This window comes from Felis catus, chromosome C1 (assembly GCF_018350175.1).
Source record: "Felis catus isolate Fca126 chromosome C1, F.catus_Fca126_mat1.0, whole genome shotgun sequence".
Classification (NCBI taxonomy): domain Eukaryota; kingdom Metazoa; phylum Chordata; class Mammalia; order Carnivora; family Felidae; genus Felis; species Felis catus.
The window spans coordinates 94,844,218-94,867,782 of record NC_058375.1 but is presented as its reverse complement, the minus strand read 5'-3'; the positions used below and the strand labels follow the sequence as shown (position 1 = coordinate 94,867,782).

At 52.8% G+C, this 23,565-nt stretch overlaps 2 protein-coding genes across 8 annotated transcripts in view; one reads left to right on the top strand and one right to left on the bottom strand.

Annotated features, from left to right (window-relative positions):
• Positions 1-363: 363 nt before the first annotated feature.
• On the top strand, positions 364-19,901 carry DENND2D (DENN domain containing 2D). Of its 5 annotated transcripts, none has more exons than XM_023258977.2 (12): positions 364-686; positions 5,279-5,454; positions 6,290-6,402; positions 7,107-7,176; positions 7,898-7,975; positions 9,020-9,160; positions 10,209-10,357; positions 14,458-14,635; positions 17,895-17,936; positions 18,329-18,413; positions 18,719-18,958; positions 19,382-19,901. In XM_023258977.2, the coding sequence occupies exons 1-12, from the start codon at positions 629-631 to the stop codon at positions 19,456-19,458; spliced, it is 1,407 nt and encodes a 468-aa protein (XP_023114745.1). In that variant the 5' UTR covers positions 364-628; the 3' UTR covers positions 19,459-19,901. The 5 variants fall into 5 exon arrangements, with proteins under 5 accessions (XP_023114745.1, XP_023114744.1, XP_003990503.3 ...); XM_023258976.2 differs by having other exon boundaries at positions 366-686; positions 18,716-18,958; XM_003990454.6 differs by lacking the exon at positions 364-686 and adding an exon at positions 3,445-4,677.
• A 2,526-nt stretch (positions 19,902-22,427) lies between these two features.
• Positions 22,428-23,565, bottom strand: part of CEPT1 (choline/ethanolamine phosphotransferase 1) — a 36,965-nt gene continuing 35,827 nt past the window's right edge. For all 3 annotated transcript variants that reach the window (XM_019837604.2, XM_006934996.5, XM_003990453.6), the window contains exon 9: positions 22,428-23,207. In XM_019837604.2, coding sequence (XP_019693163.1) covers positions 23,088-23,207 — 120 coding nt within the window. In that variant the 3' untranslated portion in view covers positions 22,428-23,087. The remainder of the gene's footprint in view (positions 23,208-23,565) is intronic.

The following is a 23,565-nucleotide window of genomic DNA, read 5'->3' as shown; positions in this document are numbered from 1 at the left end:
TCCTCGGGAGCCCGAAGGGCTGTCGTTGGCTCGTTGGTTCTTAGGGAAGTGAAATAGGGAAAAGAGCGAGGGACACGTGCCCTATGGGTGCAAGGACACAGAAAGCATAGGACACAGAAGGATATGGCCAGAGGCTACAGCAGTTGCGGGGTGGGGAAAGATGGAAGGGTGGAAGGTGTGCCGACTCTGAGATAAGTGGAGCCACCTGGAAAGGGCCCCGGTGCCCACAGGGCACTCCCAGCCGGTGCCGAGAAGGTAGGGCGTGACCGCGTCGCACCCGCGTGTTTGGGGACTGCGGGCTCAGGCAAGTCGAGCTTCCCGGGGCGCCCCACGGAGGGTGGGAGCGCGGTGGCACCGCCCCCTCCCGGACGCGCGTCGAGCGCCCTCTGTCACCCCACGCCGCTCCGCCGGGGGCGGGGGGGGGGGTGCCCAGGGCAGAGGCGGCCCGCCCAGGTGCGCCGGGGTTTGGCCCGCCGTCCGGAAGGTGCGCCGCCCGGTCCCGGGCCTGTGCCCTCGGCCTCCCCCCCCACCCCCCCGCGTGAAAGCGAAAGTGCCGGGTCCGCGAAGGGCGAGCTCCGGGGGCGGGGCCGGCGCGGACCCGGGACGGGCGCCGGGCACTCGCCGGGCCATGGATGGGCTCGGCCACCGCCTCCGAGCCAGCCTGAGACTGAAGCGCCGCCGCGGGGGTTAGTGCGGGGCCGGGGCGCGGGGGCGGGGAAGCCGGGGGCCGGGCCTCGAGGCTGGCGGGGCGGGGGCCGGGAGAGAGGGGGGGGGGAAACTTGGGGGGGGGGCGACTGAGGGCCACTAGGAGCGCAGGCCCCGCGCCAGGTGAGCCGGAGAGGGGGCGCAGGTGGAGGGGACGTGGCGAGGTGGCGCCGGGGTCGCAGATCGAAGGGGCGCCCAGGCCCGCGGGGGCGAGGGGGAGGCGGCGGGCCGAAGGAAGCCGTTGTGGGGCCCCGGGGCCACGTGTCCTCCCAGCCAGGAAGCTTGTGGTGCAACCGCAGTGTGCTTGAGGCGCCCTCCTGGAACCCCAGCCCCGCCCCGCCCGCTGCGCTCCTCGGAAACTCCGCTCCCCCGACGTGACCGCCCCCACCTGCGGGCGGCGGGGCCCCGGAGAGTGTGGCCCCCGGCAGACCTGGGAGAGTGCCTGCTCTGCGGGGCCTTAGAGCCTGCGAACCAGACAGGGCACGCCTGCCCTGGCCGCTGACACCCCCACCCCCAGGTGAGGGGGAAAGAATTCCTCCCGTCCAGGGTTGTGGGGACTCCAGTAGAAGTCACTTCCTTTCTTCCTAGCAGGGGCGCTGGGCTTTGCAAGAACACAATTGGGAATTCATTCATGTTTTCATTCATTCAACAAACATTTATTTCGGCTTGCCGGTAGCCAGTCCTGAAGTGTCCTTTAGATACTTTGCCCAGAGGTCGCACCTTCTGAGCAGAAAGGAGTCGGTTGGAAGGTAAATCGGGTCACTCCCAGACAGCCTTCTAACATTGGCAGTTGAAAAGTCCCCTTCCTACGCCAGGCCCCCGAATTGGGCAGATCTGGGGTGAGACACAGGTGCTCCTTCTGCCCTCCCTCCTGCCACCCCCCCACCCCCCACCCCCCTCACTCCCAGACTATTTCAGAGACAGGAATGGGGGCAGGGCTCTGGACGGCAAGGGTTGGCACAGAGTTCGGCCATTCTGACCTCGCTGGTGTCCTCCTTTCTCTGGAGAGTACTGGCCTGGGCTCTCGTGGACTCCCTCAACCCTCAGAAGGCTGTGTGAATGGCAGAGTTCTGCTTTTGGCAGCCCAGAGGAGACATTCCAATTGTTCCCACCCCAGCCCCCAAAGTGGGCTGATCATGGTGTCTGGGCATCAAGGAGGAGCTGTGAGGTGAGCAGCCCGTGTTCGCTGTCCTGAGCTTGGCCACCTGTCGGGCCAGGAGAGTGTGCTCTCTTCGTCTTCCATACCATCCTTCACCTTTCTGGGGAGTTCCCGCATCTTCTTGTCCCTTTTGGCCTCAGGGCAGTTGTGTGGTAAGAAGTGTGTGTGTGCGTGTGTTTATGTGTGTGCACGTACACGCATGTGTAAATCATCCTGGCGGGAAGAAGTGGCAGTGGTAGTGGTCCTGAGTGGAGAGCAGCTGAGCTAGGAAAGGAAGAGCCAGCCTTCTACATCAAAGTTCTAAAAAGTCCCCTTACCTATAGTCTAGCTGGTTTTGTGACTTTAGTCAGGTGGCCGTGGGAGGGGCTTCCTGGTAGAGGAACAAGTGTAACCAGACTCTCGACTTCCCTAGAAGGGGTGGCTCCCTCCTCAACTAAAAAACTCAGGACTGTGATTGCACTCCAGGGCACCAGGGATTAAATGAGATGACCTATATTAATAGGATGAATGTTTTCCTTCTTTTTTTTTTTTTTTAATTTTTTTACATTTATTTATTTATTTTTGAGAGACAGAGAGAGACAGGGTGCAAGCAGGGGAGGGGCAGAGAGAGAGGGAGACGCAGAATCCGAAGCAGGCTCCAGGCTCTGAGCTGTCAGCACAGAGCCCGACGCGGGGCTCAAACTCACAGACCTCGAGATCATGACCCGAACCGAAGTCGGACACTCAACCGACTGAGCCACCCAGGCGCCCGTAGGATGAATGTTTTCTGTTCAGCTTTTCTCTTCTGTTGATAAACCTCTTTGAAAGGGAGAAGAAAGCAATCCTTTTCTGGATTTCTTGGGCTTCAGCCCAAAAGTCTGGTAATCTCTTTTGTTTGATTTTGTGAGTTTTGCTGTTCTCCTGGCTCTGCTGATAAAGCAGGAGGAAATGGGCTGAAAATGCAACCCAAAGGGTTCAGGGAAAGGCATAATTTCCTGAGGTTCTGGAATGGTCCGTGAAAAGATTTGGGTTCTCAAAGACCTTTGTAAACGGGAGGCAGCCCACATTTGTGGAATGTTTGGTGTGTACTATATCTAAAAGGCAGGAGCATAGACATGGGACTCTCATAATTCCTACCCACCCCCCCCCCATTCTGTTAATAGTCCCTGAATAGCCCCTGACTTGTTCTGTGACTCAGTTTCCCCATCTGTATGAGGAAGATGCTTGTTCCTCAGGTGGTGAGGGTTGTACAACAAGTCTGTGCAGGTTGTAAGGCGTGGTGACAGTTCTGAGTATTCTGGGTCATTGTCCTCACCATGACAGAATCTGTCACATCCTTACTTGTGGGTTCTCCCCACGAGTCGTGTCTGGGGCCCCTGAGTCCTGGCTTTTACTAGTCCCACAAAAGCCAATCTGGAGCTCTTAAGAAGAAGGCAGCCATCTCCCCCTTTCAAGCAACCCACTTTCCTCCAGTGGGCTGCTAATTCTTTGCTGGAGTGGCAAACACTGATACCAAACCCTTTTGCTTCCTGGTCCCTTTTAGAGTCAACTTTCTGACAAAGTCCTCTCTGACCCTGGGCATTTACTCATTCGTAAGTGACTTATTGTTATTTTTCTCTCTTCCCCAGCCTCCTAGCTCTAGATACCACTAGAGCCCAAGGGGCCACCTGCTCTGCTTTTAGCTTGGGCAGAACTATTGACCTGGCTCAACGGGGAAAAAGCCTGAGCAGGAGTGGGGGTAGGGCAGAGATCACCCAGTTGCTTTCCATTGTCACCGAATGCCCCTCAAGCTGCTGAGGCTACCGGTCCGTCCCCTACTGTAGGCCAGGGAGACTGTCCTGAGTCAGTGCTTCCTATTTGGGAAGTGGGATCCTTTGCTGGAGCCCTGGAACAGTTCCCGTGAGAGAAGTCAGACTTCGGATATATTGCAGGGGGGTGTGGGTGCGGTGAGAGATGCATCGCTGTAGATCATCCTGAAGTATCAGGAACTCTCCAGCTCAGAGATGGATTTGTTCTCTATTTTACCTCCAGGAGAGGAGGCTTTTACGTTCGTATCAATTTCCAGAACTCTCTCATGCTAGAACGGTTTTTTTCCATTTAGAGAATTAATGGACTGGCTCTATTTATCTTAATCAAGGGAGGCAGTGGTATGCTGGCTGTGGGGAATATTTGGTCCTATCCTCTTGCTTGCAGTCCTGAAGTCCTGGAAACTCCTGAATGCAGCATGGGGCCTTGCAGGGGTTTGGGGCGGTAGCGGACCAAGTTGAGATGTGAAAGGTCGGGAGTCAAAGTTACGGGGATATAAGATCCCTGTCCTGGGGTTGGTGAAGTTCCAGTGCCCACAGTCTGATGCTCTTAGGCATTCTTCACCGTCCCGGAAGTTGTAAATAAACCCGTTGCACAATCCGCAGCCCAGAATTCACAGCCCTTAGCCCAGAAAGCAGCTGGGCCTTGGAGGTGTTTGCTCATGACCTTTTCTCTCGCCACACCCTGGGGCTCTTGGGAGGAGCTGAGGTCTGAGCTGCAGTGCCAGGATGCTGCCTCTGTTGGTGCGGGCCTTCTGCTGCCTTCCTGGGTCCCGTCACATCCTTCTTGCTCAGCCATTGGGTGCTCAGCATGGAAACTGCCGTCCCCCGTTTGGAAGGCAGCACATGGCTTGGCTTCACGGAGTTGTGGTTGGAGCCTGAAGCGGCCCCTCTCTCAGACTCTCTGTAGCCGGTCTGTAGGAGGGAAGGGAAGCACTCCAATGCCCTGCAGGTTCGAGAAGATGGAAGGACAAGTGGTAGGCACGATGCTCAGGCTGTTCCGCAACCGGCTGCCCCGACTCCGAGCAGGTCTGGACTGGATTACCCACTTCCTGTTTTCTAGGGTGACCCTCTTGGATGGGGCTGTTTCTTCCTTGAAATGCTTCTTCCTTTTCTTACATGTAGAATCTTTATAGTTTGACCTCCATCTGGTCCCCTGTGTGACTAGACCAGAATACTTCCCCTACTGGATTTTAGAGCTGGTCATGCCCCCCATGGGGGGGTTTGTGTGGTCACAGGCACGTGGCTCTGGGACCTGTTCTGCTTTGGATACATGTCCGCTCAGGGCTTACTCTTTCAGGTACTGCCCTGGGCACCTGTGGGTGGGCACAGTCTCTGCCTCTGGGGCATAGGGCCTCCCAAGCAGCTCCCCAGTCCCTTTCCTTGGCATCCAAATCAGTGGCTTCTGTCCTCCTCTTGGCTCCCTGGGTTTTCAAATCTCCCAGGGCAGTCACGGAAACTGCCCAGTTGGTTCTGACCCTGTTGCAGGCCCTGAGGAGCGGGGAAGGCTCCGGGGACCTTAGCGTTGGCCTGGCGGCCCCGAGGTGCACAACTTGCCGGGAGCCACACAGGCTCCACCTGGGGCATGGGCTGCGGAGATACCAAGTGGGGTCTGGTGTCTTGGTTTCAGGAAGTCGCCAGGACAACCTGAGGGAAGCTGCGAAGGAACCAGAAAGGGCCCCGGAGCACTGTCTGTCCACCTTTGCTGGAGGGCAGCACTTCTTTGAATACCTCTTCGTGGTTTCCCTCAAAAAAAAGAGTTCAGGGCGTGACTATGAGCCCACCATCACCTACCAGTTTCCCAAGGTAAGGACTGAAGGAGGGGGCAGGGGGAGCCCGGGTTTGGGTGTTTGAGAGGGGGGCGGTGCCAGGGCTCAGGTCTAGAGCCGCCTTGCGCTCCTCCGCTCCTGTTTCCTTCAGGCCCAGCCCTGTTTCCTGTTATCACCCACAGAATCTAGGTCTGGCTTCTTTGTGAGGACCTGACCTGGGCTCCCTGGCCGGGAGACCAGGCTGGTTCTTCTGCCCCTTTTGGGGCCTCCTAGTTCTTCCAAATTCCATCCTTAGTCATCCTTCTCTGTAGAGAAGCTTACCTTCTGCCAGACCTCCTTGCGGGCATCCCCCTCCCTGGGGTGGGTGGGAAGGAGAGGGTGGGGCGGGCACACAGCTGGTGGGCAGGCTCAGCCTGTGGCCACAGCCCAAACACCAGGCTCCTTCATGTCTGCTCCCGCACTGCGGTCAGGGGCGGGCGTAGGGCATCCTCATTGACCCTGCCGGCCCGGCAGCTGAGCTGGCCACCTGTCCTCTCTAATGTGGTGGCTCTCTCACGTGGCCCCTCCAGGAGGCCAGGCAGCCTCTGGGCCTTTCTATACCAAGTGAGGCCCTGGCCCCCTTCCTGCCTATGTGGGTCCTTAGGATACTGATGTCTAACTCAGGCTCATGAAGACTCAGCCGTGGGGCTGGTCGGACCCTGAATGAAGTCCCTGTGCAGAGTGACAGGCAGAGGCACGTTGAGCCCCCATGCCAGCAGGAAAGCTTATTCTCAAACCGCTTTAGAGCCTCAAGAGCAGCCCGCCAGCCCTCAAGCCCTCTCCTCCTGCCCCTGCCCCCACAATTCACTGGGCTCTTCCCCTGTTTCCTATAGCGAGAGAACCTGCTCCGGGGCCAGCAGGAGGAGGAGGAACGGCTGCTCAGTGCCATCCCCTTGTTCTGCTTCCCAGATGGGAATGAGTGGGCACCGCTCACTGAGTACCCCAGGTAATTGCCCGGGCCTGGGACAGAGGAACCTGGGACTGGGGGAGAAGGGACACGTGTGAGCCATGTGGGTCCTGTGGCTCCCTCACTTGGTGTGGATGCCAGTTCTCACCAGCTTCTCGCCTGATGGGGAGGGGCTGTAGTCAATCCATTTATAAACATCTCTCCTGGAGTCCCCCAAGGCCAGGGATCTTAGCCAACTCGGTCAACCGGCCTGTCACCTCTGTCCAGAGAAGGGCGAGGTTCTCTCACCTGTCCCGGGAATGACAGTCGCCATGTTTTGGCTGCTTCTGGCAGAAGCTGGACTCAGCGGAAGGCCTTTGGCTTCAATGAAGGCAATGTGGCAAAGTCCCTTTCAGCATCAGCCCTGGTTTTTGGCTGCCCGAGTTCGCATTTTGGCTTTACCACTTTTGAGTCGAATGACCTTGGATAAGAACCACCTTTGCGGCCTCAGTTCCTTTGTCTTTCAAGTGGGGATCGTAATTGAACCTACCTCAAAGGGTTGTTTCGACAATTAAACGAGGTGGTGCGTTTAGAGCTGGGAGCCAATAAGCACATAATAAATTACTGGTGTTATTATTACTCTCAGGATTAATCAGCAGCTCCCCTCTGCCCCCCTGACCCTGCTCAGCATCTCTCTGAGGCTGTCGCCTTCCTGTTTTAGGGTCTAGTGGGCAAATGCAAACCATGTGTGTGCTCTTCTTCAGGGAGACCTTTTCCTTCGTTCTGACCAACGTGGATGGGAGCAGGAAGATTGGATACTGCAGGCGCCTCTTGGTCTGTGCTGCTCAGAACTGCCCCCTCCTCTCTGCAGCCCGCTCGGCTCCACAGCTGGGCTTGCTCAAGCTTCAGCTGCAAAAGCCAAGGCTCCTTGGCAGTGGTGGTTGCGGGGAGCGCACGGCCCAGCACCTGCTGCCATGTTAGTGCCCTCTGCAACCCTGCAGGAACGGGGACACTTGCCCCTCCTTGCCCACCCAGGGGACCTTTGCTGGCCATGCTTTGGTCTCTTCTCTCCCCAAGCTTCTGACATCTCCCTGTGTGGGAGGCTCCTGCGTAATCCCCTCTCCACCTTCTGTACCCAGGCCTGGCCGCCTTGGCCCCCAGAGCCTCCCAGAGCATAGACTGGGGCTGGACGATGATTCTTGGGTCTCAAGAGGATTCTCCAAGTCACTTTTACAGTGCTGTCCTCCCTCGCCATTCCCTCATCTCTACAGCACACTTGCTCCCTTTCTCTGCGGGCCCCACATGGTGCTGGTGCTGACGGTGGCAGGGCTTGGCCCCCTCAAGGCCATCTTCTTTTGACCGTGGTGGCTGTTCTGGCCTCCCTGCTGCCTGCGCCACGAACAGAAGCTCTGCACAGCCAGGGGCTTCTCCGTCTGGCCCGCCTTTCCCCATGAGTCCCCTAGTCCCAGCCACCAGCCGTGTGCCCTGTCAGCCCCAGTTGGGAGAAGCCCTGGGGAGGCTGCGGCATTGAAGGAGCCTGTCTGTCCCTCCCCAGCCCGCCGGCCGTGGCCCTCGCCTTCCCAAGGTTTACTGCATCATCAGCTGCATCGGCTGCTTCGGCCTGTTCTCCAAGGTAGAGGTGGAGCGGGATTCCTTGGGGCCTGTTTGGCCTGTTCAGCCTCCAGGTCGGCCTGGCCGCCTGACCTGTCTGTGCTCCCTGGGCCCTCAGTGGACTTCTTTTCTCACAGCCGGGGTCGATCCTAGGCACACTTGGGGAAATTGAGGCAGAGAGGAGCTTGGGCTCCAGAAAACTGGGACTTTCTCCCCTGCAGAGAGCCCACGCTCCCCCTCTGGTCGGGTAAGAAAGCAGCTGGAGCAGGACAGCAGGGAAAGCCCCAGGTTAGGGGGCGGGAGTTTCCCGTTTCCTCATCTGTCAAGGGCGTGCAGTGATGGCTCACCTCCCTGGCTTAGGGCCTGACACGAGGCTCGAATGAAGCCACATGAGAAATGCAGAACACTGAACAAGTGTGAAGACGGCTGCTCTACAGGGGGGCCCCGAGACTCCCCGTGAGCCCTCTGAGGGGGGGAGGTCCCTAGGACTGCTGGAGCTAACTGCAGGGCCTGTGCACCCGAGTCAGGCCTCAGAATGGACAGGCATGTCTTGGTGGCCACGAAAGAGCTTCAATGTGCTCTGCCCCCAGCAGGATCTTCAGAGGGTGAGGGCAGGACGCTGTGAGCCTTTGCTTGGTGGAGTGTTCATCTGGGCTGGGTTCTTGGGGATGCAGTCTGGCCCTGGCCCTGGCGAGTCTCCGGTGGAAGTCGGAGGGCAGAGTAACACCCAAGAGGCCCAGGGTTCTAGGCTCCCACTGCACCCAGCATCCCAGCGTGACGAGACATGGTACCACTGTGTGCGGTGGTTGGCTCTGGGATGACTGCCGGGGGGAAGGCGGTCACGTGGTGCCAGGAAAAGGGAGGAACGGACTGGTAGGGAGAGGGTGAAAGGAAGAAGGCGACAGGCCTCCTGCAGGAGAGAAACAGCAGACTGGGCTCTGCCGGGGAAGGGAGGGAAGCCTGGAAGGTCCACGGGGATTGGCTGGATCGGTGCAGGGCGGGAAGACGCACGCACGGGGGTCTCTGCCACTTCCCGGTGGCATCCCTCTGAGCCGTTTCCTTGCAGATCCTGGATGAGGTGGAGAAGAGGCACCAGATCTCCATGGCCGTCATTTACCCGTTCATGCAGGGCCTCCGAGAGGCGGCCTTCCCTGCCCCCGGGAAGACTGTCACCCTCAAGAGCTTCATCCCCGACTCGGGCACTGAGGTGGGTTACGGAGTGCGTGAGCCCCAGCTTCGGTGGTACCGCTGTCACGGTCATGCCATCCCCCCCCCCCCCCCCCCCCCCCCCCCCCCCGGTTAACACACCCAGACTGAGCCAGGCCAGGACTGGGGCCTGACTAGAAGGATTGACAGAGCTGAAAATCAAACCCACGTTTTCTGACCCTCCCAACCTGATGCTCCCAGGGACCTACTTACTGTTTGGGCCACCAAGACTTGTATTTATAATAAATAAAACATGCAAGCTAAGGTTTCTGGTGCTAGAATGGACTGTGCCCCCAGCCCCAAACGGCCATTTCTCCCCATTACCACCCTTATCTTCCCATGTGTGTGTCCAGTATCACTCCCTCATGGCCTCCCATCTGTCTACTTGTTATCATCCCTCCCCACCCCTGTGTCCCCACCCATGCCACACAGGGATGCTGTCACTGCAGGCACAAGGCTGTCTCTTCCAGTCCTGCCCCCTGGGACTGTGGAAGGTCGGCCTGCCTCTCTGAACCTTGGCTTCCCTATGTAAAAATGAGGGGAGGAGCTAGGCCTTTTCACAGCCTCCATAGAATGCTTGCCCTACACCAGGCCACGCAATTTTCTGGATACAACTCGGTGAATACAATGAATAGGATTCCTGACCTCCTGGAGCTTAAAATCTAGTGGAGGAGACAGACGCTAAATAAGGAAAGACACAAATAAGTATGTAATTTAAAGTGACGAAAGGGGAGAAACCAGATGCTCCGTGCGAAAATGATGGAAACACACGTCCAATTAGGCGGGCCTCTGAGCCAGAGGGAGGAGGAGACAAGCAGAAGGGTGACCTGACCTGTGAGGACCCTCAGGCAGGAAGAGCAGACTGGAAAGGGGGACGGGGTCGGCATGACCCTCAGAGCTAAGGGAAACCACCGAAGTGCTTCCAGCAGGGGGGAGGCCGGATCAGATGTAGCCAGGAGAGTGGAGGGGAGGCAGGTGGAGACCCAGCGTTCCACGGTCTGCGAGTTTTCAATGTGGTGACACCTTCTCTCTCCTTGGTTCCCCTGCAGTTCATCTCCCTGACACGGCCCCTGGACTCCCACCTAGAACACGTGGATTTTAGATCTCTGTTGCACTGTCTCCGTTTTGAGCAGATCCTTCAGATATTTGCCTCTGCAGTGCTGGAGAGAAGAATCATCTTCCTGGCAGAAGATCTCAGGTGGGTCCACCCGCTTTCCTGGGGCCGACTGGCTCCCCTGGGTTGAGGGGACGGACCGGAGGGTTCTCTAAGGGAATCAGGCTGTAGGACCTTGACGCCCACCCTCCTGCCTCCAGGTCTGATTTTGCACTAAGCCTCCTAGAGAAACAGCTGTTGCAATTCCCCTGCTTCTGCCTCCAAACTTGATTGCTGTCTAAGGGTGAAGAAAGACCCAGATTTGGCTCCAGGCAGAGACCAGTCAGGGTGGGTGCAGATGTGATTCTGCTCCTGATGGCTTAGGGAGAGGAAGAAGGTGTATATAGGTTTGGAGGTCAAAAGCCCATCATCCCCCCCTTTTTTTTTTAAGTTTATTTATTTATTAGAGAGAGAGAGAGAGAGTGCAAGCAGGGGAGGGGCAGAGAGACGGAGAGAGAATCCCAAGCAGGCTCCATGCTGTCAGTGCTTAGCCCAACACGACACTCAATCCCACAAACTGAGATCATGACGTGAGCCAAAATCAAGAGTCAGACACTCAGCCGACTGAGCCACCCAGGCGCCCCCAGCCCATCATCCTTAATGGCAGACACATCTCATCTATCCATTTTTTCACTCATTCAACAAACATTTATTGTGTGTCAGCTGTCTGCCAGATGCCAAACGTCAGGAAGATACAGACAAACAAGACATGGTCTTTGACCCTAGGGGATGTAGGAATCTGTAGTGGTTGAATGCACAGGTGTTGAAATCAGCAGGGCAAGGTTCAAGTCCAAACCATTCTTCTACCTTTAACTGTGTGCTTTCCCTTAGGGTAGTTTCTTGACTTCTTGAAGTCATAGTCTCCTTATCTGTAAAATCACAATAAGGATCATACCTACCTTATAAGCTTCTGCCGAGGATCAAATGACACAGTGCACCACCTCCCTGCCAGGCATGCACGTAGCCCGGAGTGTTATATTAATTTCAGGTGTACAACATATTGATTCGACAGTTCCATACGTTCCTCGGTGCTCCCCGAGATAGGTGTAGTCACGGCCAGTCACCCTGCAACATTATTACAATGTTGTGGACTCTCTTCCCTACGCTGTACTTTTCATCTCCGTGACTTGCTTATTTTTATAACCAGAAGTTTGTACCTCTTAACTCCCTTCACTTATTTTGCCCATCCTCCCTCCCACCTCCTCTCTGGCAACCACCAGTTTGTTCCCTGTATTTATGGGTCTGTGTCTGCTTCTGTTTGTTGTATTGTTTTTTAGATTCACGTAGAAGTGAACTCATGCAGTATTTGTCTTTCTCTGTCTGACTTCTGAATTTTTTTTTTAATGTTTATTTATTTCTGAGAGAGAGAGAGAGACAGAGCATGAGTAGGGGAGGGGCAGAGAGAGAGGGAGACACAGAATCCGAAGCAGGCTCCAGGCTCTGAGCTGTCAGCACAGAGCCTGACGCGGGGCTCGAACTCACAAACCGTGAGATCATGACCTGAGCCGAAGTCGGTCGCTCAACCGACTGAGCCATCCAGGCGCCCCTGTCTGACTTCTTTCATTTAGCATAGTACAAGGTCTAGGTCCATCCATGTTGGTATGAAATTGAAGGGGCGCCTGGGTGGCTCAGTCGGTTAAGCGTCCGACTTCAGCTCAGGTCACAATCTCGCCGTCCATGAGTTCGAGCCCCGTGTCGGGCTCTGTGCTGACAGCTCAGAACCTAGAGCCTGCTTCTGGTTCTGTGTCTCCCTCTCTCTCTCTGACCCTCCCCCGTTCATGCTCTGTCTCTCTCTGTCTCAAAAATAAATAAACGTTTAAAAAAAATTAAAAAAAAAAGAAATTGCAAGATTTCATTGTTTTCGTATGGCTAATATTCCTTTGTGTATGTGTATGTATCAACTCTTTTTTATCCATTCACCGAGCGGTGGACGCTTAGGTTGTTTTCGTATCTTGGCTCTTGTAAAAGAGTGCTGCAGTAAACCTAAGGGTGCATACAGCTTTTCAAATTAGTGTTTTTGTTTTCTTTGGATATACACACAGCAGAATTATTGGGTTCTGTGGTATTTTGGTTTTTAACTTTTGGAGGGACCTCCATACTGTTTTCCACAGTAGCTGCATCACTTTCCATTCCCACCAACAGTGAATGAAGGTTCCCTCTTCTCCACATCCTCTCCACCACTTGCTATCTCTTGTGTTCTTGATACAAGCCGTTCTGATTAGTGTGAGGTTATATCTCATTGTGGTTTCCATTTGCATTTCCCTGACGATTAGTGGTGCTGAGGATCTTCTCTGTGTGTCTTCTTTAGGAAAATGGCTATTCAGGTCATCTGCCCATTTTTTAATCACATGACTGTGATGATTTTTGGTGTTGACTTGTGTGAGTTCATTATATATTTTAGATATTAACCTTTTATTGGTTATGTCATCCTCAAATCTTCTCCCATTCAGTAGGTTGCCTTTTCATTTCGTTGACGGTTTCCTTTGCTGTGCAAAAGCTAGCTGTTACCCTTCATGATAAGTTCAGAGTTGCATATATCCCTGTACATAGTCAAAGAAGGGGACTGTCATGTCTTGGTCTGTGCCTCTTACGGGCCTCAAGTCTGAGAAAGACATGGGGAGACATATGATAGAAGAGGAGGAAAATATCATAAAACAGTAGGAGGCTGACCTTTTATTCATGTCTGGGGAGGGAGAAAGCCAAGGATATTGGACTGACAACCCTGGTTCTATCTTTTAGGGAAGAAGAAAAGGAGGTTAGTTTAGGGGCTCAAATGTTAGGCCAGAGGGTCAGGGGAATGTCATGGGTATTAGGGGAAAGGAAGCGTGTAGGGTTTGAGGTCTCTGGGCTGAACATTCTATAAAAATCAGTGACCGCCAAAAAGGCACTCGTTGTAGGCTAAATCCTTGAGGGAAGTGGTGGCATCTTCTGCTCTGGAAATAGTGTTCCCACTTTCAACCCTGTAGAAAAATACGAAGTTTCTCTTGTGGCTGGAGCTGGGCTTCCTCCTTTTCCCCTGAGATCAGTGTTTGGGAAGTGAAGGTGATTCCAGGTGCCTGCTGGCCTGGGCACGGGCCAGAGCAGGCAGGACTCGCCTCTCAGGTGCTCACTTTCTCCAGGGAGGTTCCCCCCCCCCCCCACTTCCTTCCCACACTGAGCTTGTCAGACCCCTGAAGCACAGGCAGGGAGGAGACTTCCAGTCAGCCTAAGCCCGGCTAGACCCTCAGGGACTCAATCTTTGTGACTCAGGAAGTGCAAGCTCCATTCCAAGAACTGAAACACGGTTTCTGTATCTGTGTTTTGATTGGCCTCGGGTTGGGTGTTGTTTGGAGAAATGGGGAGCCACGGAGAAGCCGTGGAGAGGAGTGGAGAGGACAGAGAACGGGCCGTGTGTGTGTGTGTGTGTGTGTGTGTGTGTGTGTGTTGGGGGTGTGGTGAGGCGTCTGCCTGAGCTGTGACCGAGGCAGGAATCATGCGGGGGAATGCTTCATTGGAAGGGTGGAGGGGCCACCTCTGTGGGACTTTCCGGGTAGGAATTGCCGGGCAAAGGTTCCTGGAATCTAGGAATTTCCCAAGCTCGCTCTGGCACCAACCTGTTAACTTTAAATAACCTCCGGTGGCCAGAGGGAGCCGTGAGAGGTAAAGACTACGTATGGGTGAGGGTGGATAGCCACAAGGAGGAAACACGGCTTCGCCTCTCTGCTGTGCCTCACTGTTTACGTTTGTCTCCTTAACTACACTGTGAGTTTGTTCAGCGGGGTCAGCGCCTTGTACTTCCTGGTGTCCACATCCTTAGCGCAGTGGTGAGCGTGTAGAAGGGCTCACTCAGTAAGCTGCTGGAGTGAAGGCATTTCCTCTTCCCCCCTCTCTGGAGCCACTAGTGTTTTTGTGCAGTGGGGAGAGGGGGCACCAACTGGGCGGGAAAAGAAGGGTCAGACAGAGGCCCCATCCTGGATGAGAGGAGCCTCGGCCGCTCCTGGCTTCTGTCCCCCGCGCTCCCTCCCCGCAGCCATCGGTAGTCCCAAGCTCTGCGACCGGCACGGCTCTAGACTTGCTCCTGCCGTGGGCGGGGGCCGTGGGGGGTGCGTCGTGGCGGAGGCGCAGGGAGGCCCCTCTGACTCGTGTTCTCTGTGCCCTGTCCCCAGCACCCTGTCTCAGTGCATCCACGCTGCCGCCGCGCTGCTCTACCCCTTCAGCTGGGCGCACACCTACATCCCCGTTGTCCCCGAGAGCCTTTTGGACACTGTCTGCTGCCCCACTCCCTTCATGGTCGGAGTACAAATGCGCTTTCAGCAGCAGGTTATGGATAGCCCCATGGAAGAGGTATGGTGCAGCAGGAAGAGGGCGTCGCTTGGAGCCGGGCACACCTGGCTTCGCACCTGGGCTCCGCCACTAACAGCCGTGTGACTCGGAGCAAGTTGCTTACCCTCTTTCAGCCTGAGCTGCTTCTCTGCAAAACGGGGACGGCAGTGTTCAAGTGCTAGGGGTTCTGGGGGAAAGAGCCTGCCGGAAAGCTCATAGCCTGGTGCCTAACGCATGGTTGATGCTCAGCACGTGGCTACTTCCTCCTCCCGGAAGATTTCCTTCTGGGCTTAAGGGGCGGCTTATTCAGGGGTCGTCCAGCGTCCTAGGTCGGTTGGCTCCAAAGGGCAGGCCCTGGGGTGTCCCATCACTCATCTGAATGGACAAGCGCAGCTGGTCTATACCCCACCACACCCCACTAGAATTCATTTGCGTTCCTTGCAAGGGAGCTAATGTAGCCCTCCTGCAAACGATGAGCCTTGATAAATGCAGATTTTTGCGGCGAGAGTTACCTTCTTCTTTTTTCTTTAAGGGTTATTTATTTATTTATTTATTTAGAGAGAGCGAGCGCATGTGTACATGAGCAGGGGCGGGGCAGGGAGAGCGGATCCCAAGCACACTCCACACTGTCAGTGCAGAGCCTGACGTGGGGCTTGAACTCAAACTGCAAGATCATGACCAGAACCGGAATCAAGAGGCCGACACTTGACCCACTGAGCCACCCAGATGCCCCACAAGAGTTCTCTCTCTGATTACCTCAGAGCTCACTTGGCTAATGAGGATATAGGTCCAGATCCCCCTTGGTTTTGTCAGCTTCTGGTTTCTTGGCGGTGGCCCAGACATGCCCAGAGGGCTGCGTGGTGAAAACGGGCATTGGTAGCGTAAAGCTATCTCCAGTGTTGGAAGAACAACTCAAAACATGCACTCTGCCTGTTCCCAAGATCGCCCGTTACTATAATCTCAGTTATGAGAGTTACTTAGGGATGTCTACACTGGCTAACCATTGACTTCTGTGCAAAGGGCTGACCAAGGGAAGAGGTGAGGTCTAGTGGGAAGCTACTGAAGAGGCAGGAACCAGCCTGAGGGGGAAGATTTCCCCCATTTGTGTAAGAAACAATGGAGGTCCCAAGAACTGAGTTGACTTATTCGAGGCCACACAGGCAATGATGGAACCTAGCACAGAACCAAATCCCCTCTTATACAATGTGTTGCTGGGAAGTAAAGAAGTCAGCTACTTCCCTTCCTAACTTCCCTGGCCTTCCCAGCCCTCCTCGTAAGTGCTGAGTAGACAGGACTTTTGAAGGAGCCTTTGCCATGTGACTAACTGGGTCAGAGTATTAGCCCCACGTTTAGCAAGGACTTAAAATATCCCAACCCTAGGAGTTATGAAACTTGCTGACACCGCAGTTCCGACTCCTCCCCGACAGCCAGGCAGGACGACACCCCAAGGCCTGCTGTGCAAGAGCCTTGGCCTGTTTTCGTCCTCAGCAGCTGCTCTGCGAAATGGGCAGGGGCCGAGGAAGGGGGAAGGCCAGGGGCCGCTGGGGCTGTGGGGGGGATTCTCTGGCGGCCCACATAAGCTCTCTGGAAGGGATTACTCAACAGACCGTAATATAGCGATTACTAGAAAGATTCTGGGGAACAACTTCACAAAAAAAATTCTTCATGCGTATTCTTAGCTCCCTGAAATGAACCACCTTCCCTGAATGAAGGCATGTGAGTCTATGTAGTCAAGTGATTTCAGGCCTGGACTAGTTCAACGTTTTCTCCCCTGATAATGGATATTTACAGTGCCTACTCTGTCTTTTGGCACACTTTCCGGTCCCTCTTTCCTTTTATTTGGAAGAACGGAGCATAGAAGGGATCATTCACCATATTGGCAAGACCAAGTGTCCACAAACTGCAAAGGGGAGCCCAGCAGGCCTTTAAATGACCAAGCCAGGCTTGTGGATCATGGCAAACTGTTGAGCACGTGCCCTACCTAAAGGGGGCAGCTGCACTCAGTTCCATCTGAACATGGTCCTTTAGAAACATGGACCAACCAGGGGTGCCTGGGTGGCTCTGTCGGTTAAGCGTCTGACTCCAGCTCAGGTCGTGATCTGTGAGTTCAAGCCCCGTGTCAGGCTCTGTGCTGACAGCTCAAGCCTGGACGCTGCTTTGGATTCTGTGTCTCCTTCTCTCTGCCCCTTCCCTGCTCATGCCTCTGTCTCTCTCTCTCTCTCTCTCTCTCAAAAGTAAATAAACGTAAAATAAGTTTTAAAAAAAAATAAGGAAATGTGGACCAACCAGTGTTAGAGTTCCTGACTTTTCAGGAGTCCTAAAACCAAGTTTAAGTGATTTTTCCCATTTTGAATATTGGAAACCAATATTGTTTAAACGTACTCTGAGGATCAAAGAAACAGATCAGCAGGTTGGAATCCCACCAGCAGGATGCCAATTTGTAATCTCTAGTCTGGACTGAGGGCCCCTCGGGCAGTGAGGGAGCCGGTAGCAGAACTCAACTGCCAGCCCTGTGCGTGCCTTCTCTGCAGCCTGCAGACACACACACGGTTTCCTCACCACTTCTCCTTCCCTATTCCTGTTGCCCCGGGCTCATTTCCTTCTCTTCCCATTTCCCGTGGGAAGGTCCAGAGCTCCCAGAGAGTTTTTAAACTAGGACGCCAGGAGATCATACAGAAAGTTGTTGCAAGCATCCAAAGATCAAAAGCCATCCACTGCTGTCCTAAATCTGACCAGAGGGCAGGGAGTTGAAGGAGGGTGGTGGAGAAAGGGATGCAGAACGTAGGACCCATCTAGGCTTGGAAATGGGCTCTACTAGTTCTAAGACCTTGGACAACTTTCTTGTTTGTTCCCTCACCTGCAAAATGGGGATAGTGCCTGCCTCTCCAGGACCGTGGGGAGAATTAACTGAGAGAAAACGTGCAAAGCCCGATCGTGTGTGCTGTGTGCTAAATGTTCCAGATCTAGAAGCCATTCCTGTGATCCGTGTTTCATTAAGAGTGACTGGCTGTGATTTCTCCCATGTTGTATTCCTTCCTACCTTAGCGCTCCTCCCCACCCCCTTCCTACACCCTCATTCCTTTTCCCCAGGAAGGGAACTGGGGTTTCCAAGGAGGGGAAGGGTGAGAAAGGAGGGTGTGACGCAGGAAAGGAGGATTGCAGTTGCCGATCTTGTTGCCATTTGGGCTGACAGGTACGGCCACAGGCAGAAATGCAGGTGGTAAGTGCCCCTGTGGTCTCTGATGGGAAGAGGGAAAACCATTTGCTCTCTTTATTTCAGGTCCTATTGGTGAATCTTTGTGAAGGGACCTTCTTAATGTCAGTAAGTATCTGGGCTCCGACCCCCCCTGCAGGCCCACCACCTGGTCTATCACACTCGTCTCTCCCGTGCTCCACCTCCTTCCACGTAGTTGAAGTGCATTTGCTGGGGGAGAACCCACGCTAAGACCATTCTATGAGGCGAGATAGGTGTTGATGTTTCTAAAGCAGGGATGTAAACCCAGTACCCCAGGGATATAGAGAAGACTTGCTAATGTTTACACTCAGACTCAAGACCCAGAGGCAGTGTCTGTTGTTTCTCTCTTACATGGCCAATTATTTGGGGGTAGAGTTGGGGTGTAGAATTCACACCCTCCTCACACTATCTGCCGATACACCTCCTGTGAAGACACCGCCTCCCTGACAGCTTGACGTCTGAGCTCTGTTCTGTCCTAGGTTGGTGATGAAAAAGATATCCTACCACCCAAGCTTCAGGATGACATCTTAGAGTCTCTTGGCCAGGGGATCAATGAGTTCGAGAGTAAGTCCTTGGTCCTCCTTATTTGGGTTTCTCCACAGAGCCTGAGGGCAGGATTCCCCACCACCCCTGCCCAGACTAAAATGGACTCACTCAGCAGTCCTGGGCCAGTCCCAGGTGCCTAGATTCTAGGGCCAGTCTGAGTGCAAGATGTCATTCTTCCTAAGCAGGGGTGGAGAACCCGTACCCAATCTCCTATTTTGATTGGTAATTATGAGGCCTACCCTGGCCGCTTCCCTGCGGTGAAAGCCACCTGGAGGCAAGAGTGGGTGGTTCTTCTGAGACGGCCTCTTGTGTATCTCCAGCAGCTTCCGAGCAGCTCAACGAGCATGTTTCGGGCCCATTTGTGCAGTTCTTTGTCAAGACTGTGGGCCACTATGCTTCCTACATCAAGCGGGAGGCAAACGGGCAAGGCCGCTTCCAAGAACGGGCCTTCTATAAGGCTCTGACCTCCAAGACCAACCGCCGATTTGTGAAGAAGTTTGTGAAGACACAGCTCTTCTCCCTTTTCATCCAGGAAGCTGAGAAGAGCAAGCACCCTCCTGCAGGTATGCGGTGACGGCCCCTATCATTCCAAGCCCAGAGAGGGTCACTGCCTCCAAGTCAGGTGTGGCCCGAGGATGAACAGCATGGTGTCTAGAGGCCCACAAAATAAGATGTAGTCTTGTCAGTGGGGTTGGAACAAAGTAACTTGAAGCCTCAGAAAATGCCTCTGGGCTGCCATTTGGTAGAACTTGCTCTTTGTTTTAATCTGGAGTTAATTTCTACTAACTATTCTATTTGTAGCCCCAGATTGGGGCCAAATTGAATACCTGGATCTCCAGAGGCCTGTGAGAACATGGGAGTCCTGGCGGAAATGTGGGTGTGGTGGCGGAGGAGACAGAGAGGGTATATCTGATCCCCGTTCCTGACCTCATCGTCGTCCACCTGGCCGGATTATATGCCTCTAACACCGGTTTCTGAACCCACAGGCTACTTCCAACAGAAGATACTTGAATACGAGGAACAGAAGAAACAGAAGAAATCAAGGGAAAAGACTGTGAAATAAGAGCTGTGGTCAAAAGAGGGGGACTGGACTCACGGGTCAGTTTTGGACTTTGGCCCCTGCCAGCACGGTGGGATTGGCAAAGCTCGCGGCCCCCAGAACCCACAGCCTTCTTCCGAGTCCTGGTAACCAGGTCTGGCGTCAAGCTGGTGTCTTGGGTTTGGGATCCCTGGAACCCAGGGTCCAGCTTTCCCAGGACCGTGGAAGGCTCGGACCTCCGTGCTCACGGAGCTGGGCTCAAAGCTACATTTTCTGCGCAGGTGACACAGCACAGTAGCACAGGTGCTGTGGAGCCTTAGAAGTTGCTGTGAATGCCCTCTTCCAGGAACCACTATGATGAAGTCCTCAACAGGAAAAGTACTTGTGGCCCAAAGGCTCAGTCTCTCCACGTGAAAAAGAGGTCTGTGGACATAGGAAGATAAGAATAAAGATGAAAGTCTTGTTTATGTGTTACCTTTGGCCTCCACGCGGGGGGGAGAAACCAGGAGCACAAGGCAACAAGATAGGAGAATAAACTGCATGGGGAGTGGGAGACCTGGCCACTGTGGCCCAGAACTTTGGGGCTGTGTTTGGACTGGGGGTCAGCTGCTCTGTTTCTAACAGGAAGGGTGGGGATACCGGGAGAAGCGGCAACGGCACTGGGACAGGGCGGCAGTTCTTGGGTCTGGTCGGGTGTGCCTTCCAGAATCCGGGAGGAAAGGCTGCTAGCCACGGAAGTATCTGCATTCCAGGGAAACTCGAGGTAGGAAATTTCAGTTCCCAGAAGCCGGTGAAGAGCTCTACATTGCTTCCATAGGCAGATCTGTCTGCCCATCACAACTGAAGGTTTGGAACCTTCAGTTGTAGACATCCAACTTCCTACTTGGTTATTTTGGGAAACCAAGTTCAACTCTTTTAAAAATTAAAAAAAAATTTTTTTTTAAACATTTATCTTTGAGAGAGAGACAGAGTGTGAGATGGGGAGGGGAAGAGAGAGGAGACACAAAATCTGAAGCAGCTTCCAGGCTCTGAGCACAGAGCCTGACGTGGGGCTCGAACCCATGAACTGTGAAATCGTGAGCTGAGCTGAAGTCGGATGCTTAAACAACTGAGCCACCCGGGCATCCCTAAACTTTTTTCTGAGTTTGTTTATTTTTTGAGAGAGACAGCAGGGGAGGGACAGAGAGAATCCCCAGCAGGCTCCATACTGTCAGTGCAGAGCATGATGCAGGGCTCAAACCCATGAACCATGAGATCATGAGCTGAGATGAAATCAAGAGTTGGACGCGTCACTGACTGAGCCCCCCAGGTGCCCCCTTAGACACCAATTTCAACTCTTTAGCTAACGGTGGAGGGATTGCTGCATTGCCGTTTCCCCTTTTCAGAAAAGAGTATTATAATTTTAAGGGTCCAAAGGAGTCGAGTGGTCACCTGGTCCACCTTCCCTCAGTACTTCCAATGACAGCTTCTGTTTCAACACTGATAGGGATGGGAAACTTTTAGAAACCTCTTACCTTTCAAAACTCTCATCTTTTGAATGTGTGTGTGTGAGCGTGGCCCTCGGAGGCCCCTGAATTCTATACGAAGAACACAAATGTTTTCGGGGGGTGCAGCAGACACACGCTGCGGGCGGCACATGTTCCACTGTTCACCCACCGCCTGTAGTGATGCTGCTACTCTTCACGGGTTCTAAGAGTCAGCGCCATTCCTAAACCTTGCTGTACCTCAGAAGGTTTTAGAACATGGATTGGAGTCCTGGGAAGCTTTTGAAAATACTTTCTGAGGCCTCATCCCAAACTGACTAAAGCATCTCTAGAGATAGGACCTGGGAACCTGTAATTTCTAAAGCTCCTTCAGGTGATTCCGACACCCAACTAGGTATAGGATCAAAGAGGAGGCGGGCCAGCTGAGGTTGACTATAAATGTACCCTTGATCTGATGACGATGTACCTGGAGCTAAGAAAGCACACACGGAGTATCTGAGCATTTTTCAGATTCCCTTTATGGCTGAAAAAGATTTGAGCATCTGGGTTTATAGCTTTAGCCCACAAAAACCTACTATGGTATGAGGAGAGAACACTGGACCAGGATTCAGAAGATACGGAGTCTAGTCCCTATTTGGAAAAGGAACGACTGTGTGACACTGATACACCACTTAGCCTCTCGGCAGACCTCAATTTCCACTGCAGGTAATTACCATCTGCTGTGTCTACTGTACTACTCAAGGAGGACAGTAGGTGCAACTGTTCCAAATAAGTAGAATTATCCTTCTTCGTCCTAACCTTCAAAACTACCCCAGATGCTGGAGGAGTTGCTAGCCAGCAAAAACAATGAGAGATTTCTCTCTACTGCTACAGTCTAGCAAGGAACTTGAAGGTTTCACTGTCGCTCCTACTCAAGATTACATGGGATTAACGGAAGCATTAGAAGTGCAAGAGAGCAGAGTTCCGACTCCCAGCTGAGGCAGAACGGCTATTGTTTACCCATGATTCCAAAAACAGGGTATAAATACAAATCAACAGAATCTATACAAATCAATAAAAAGATACCACTAGTTTCTTTTCTGCTGTCCCCCTCCATTCAAGCATCTGGACTATACATACTGCGGAAGCAGATCCGGCTTATAGTCACTGCAGACAGCTGGTTCTCATTTCAAACTGCAGCATGCCGAGGAGGCAGAACAGGAGCACAACTTTTCGGTAACTGCCTAGGGAGGCCGAAGCCTCTCTCACTGAAAATTCTGGGGAAGGGTTTGAGATTCCTAAAAGATTTATAATCTGAAGGGTGATAAATGCAACGAAAAAAATCTATCAAGAAGGAAAACGAACACAGTTCCATATTTTAAGTTAAACAGAATAGATCGCAGGACACATAATGACAAAGCAGATGACCGAATTTCCTCATTTATTAAAGAACAGAAATAAATTTTGCTTAAAAAAAAATGACATTAAAACTTAGTCTATCTTTCCACTGAATAAAATTGAGAAAAAGGCTGGCTTTCAGGTCATATATTTATTTAAAAAAATAAAATGGATCAACAAAGTTACCACATTATTCTGCATGCTAACAGGAAATCCCAAGCCCATGAGAGATACCATTTCTTGAGCAATAAAAAAAAATTACCTCCTCAACAATGTAAAGATAGGAAACCTTTCAATTCAAATTCAAGGTCTTTATCACTAATTCCATTGCACAAGCTAGTAGGATATATCTGTGCCACAAGCTGAGCTCCTTAGTAAAGAAAGCTTGAGAAGAGACTAAACAAGGATGTCACTAAAAGATGATGATTTGTTAAAATTATAAAGCAACCATCTTTTGGCCTGCAAATATTCTACATGAGAAATCTCCACCACTGGGAATCTGCTCCCCAGGACAATTTTATTCTGAATCCAAGATAATTACAAACACATGGCAATTTTTCCTGCATGCTTCCTTGGGCCAAACCCTGTATGACAACATGTACAATTACAGGATGGGATTGAAATTCCCATTCTCACACAGGATAGTTAAGGAGTGTTACCAATAACAAAGAAAAGTTATACAACATTGATTATTATAAATTATATTTGTTCTTATCCACCCCATTCTCCTTAATATGTTCTGATTCTTTCCTGCAGAAAACGTGAGTTTCCTATATGACACCAAGTATGTCATTAGTGATGATTAGAATGAGCTGTCGAGACCTTGATTCTGAAGACATGTATGTGCAGGTGAGACGCAATCTGATTGCAAACACTGACACAGTAGCGGATCAAATCAAAGAAGGAGAAGACCTGGAAAGAAAAGAGAGTGTCAGATTCTCAGGACCTGCTTAGGTGATTCCTAAGCTTCCTACATAAGGAGTGGCTTCCTTCTTCCCTTCTTTCCAGACATGTCTTCAAGTCCATACAATCTAACACTTCAATGTCCTCATGGATTTTTCCTTTACGCTAAGGATCAACAAACTCTTTCTCAGAGACACAGTAAATATTTTAGGCTTTGTGGACCATACCGTCTTTATCTTAGCTGCTCAACTTTTGCCATTATAGCATGAAAGCAGACACAGACAATACCTTCATGAACGGCCACGGCTGTGTTCCAATAGAACTTTGTAAAAACAGGCCTTTGGCCCACAGGATGAAATTTATCAGT

What these genes read in the sequence shown, in the direction of transcription:
- DENND2D (XM_011285063.4), top strand. Translation starts at nt 4,311, where the DNA reads ATGACCTTTTCTCTCGCCACACCCTGGGGCTCTTGGGAGGAGCTGAGG. An exon ending in GCTGCCCCGACTCCGAGCAG is followed by an intron (nt 4,678 to 5,278) that starts GTCTGGACTGGA and finishes TCTTGGTTTCAG; the next exon opens with GAAGTCGCCAGGACAACCTG. An exon ending in GATACTGCAGGCGCCTCTTG is followed by an intron (nt 7,177 to 7,897) that starts GTCTGTGCTGCT and finishes GTCCCTCCCCAG; the next exon opens with CCCGCCGGCCGTGGCCCTCG.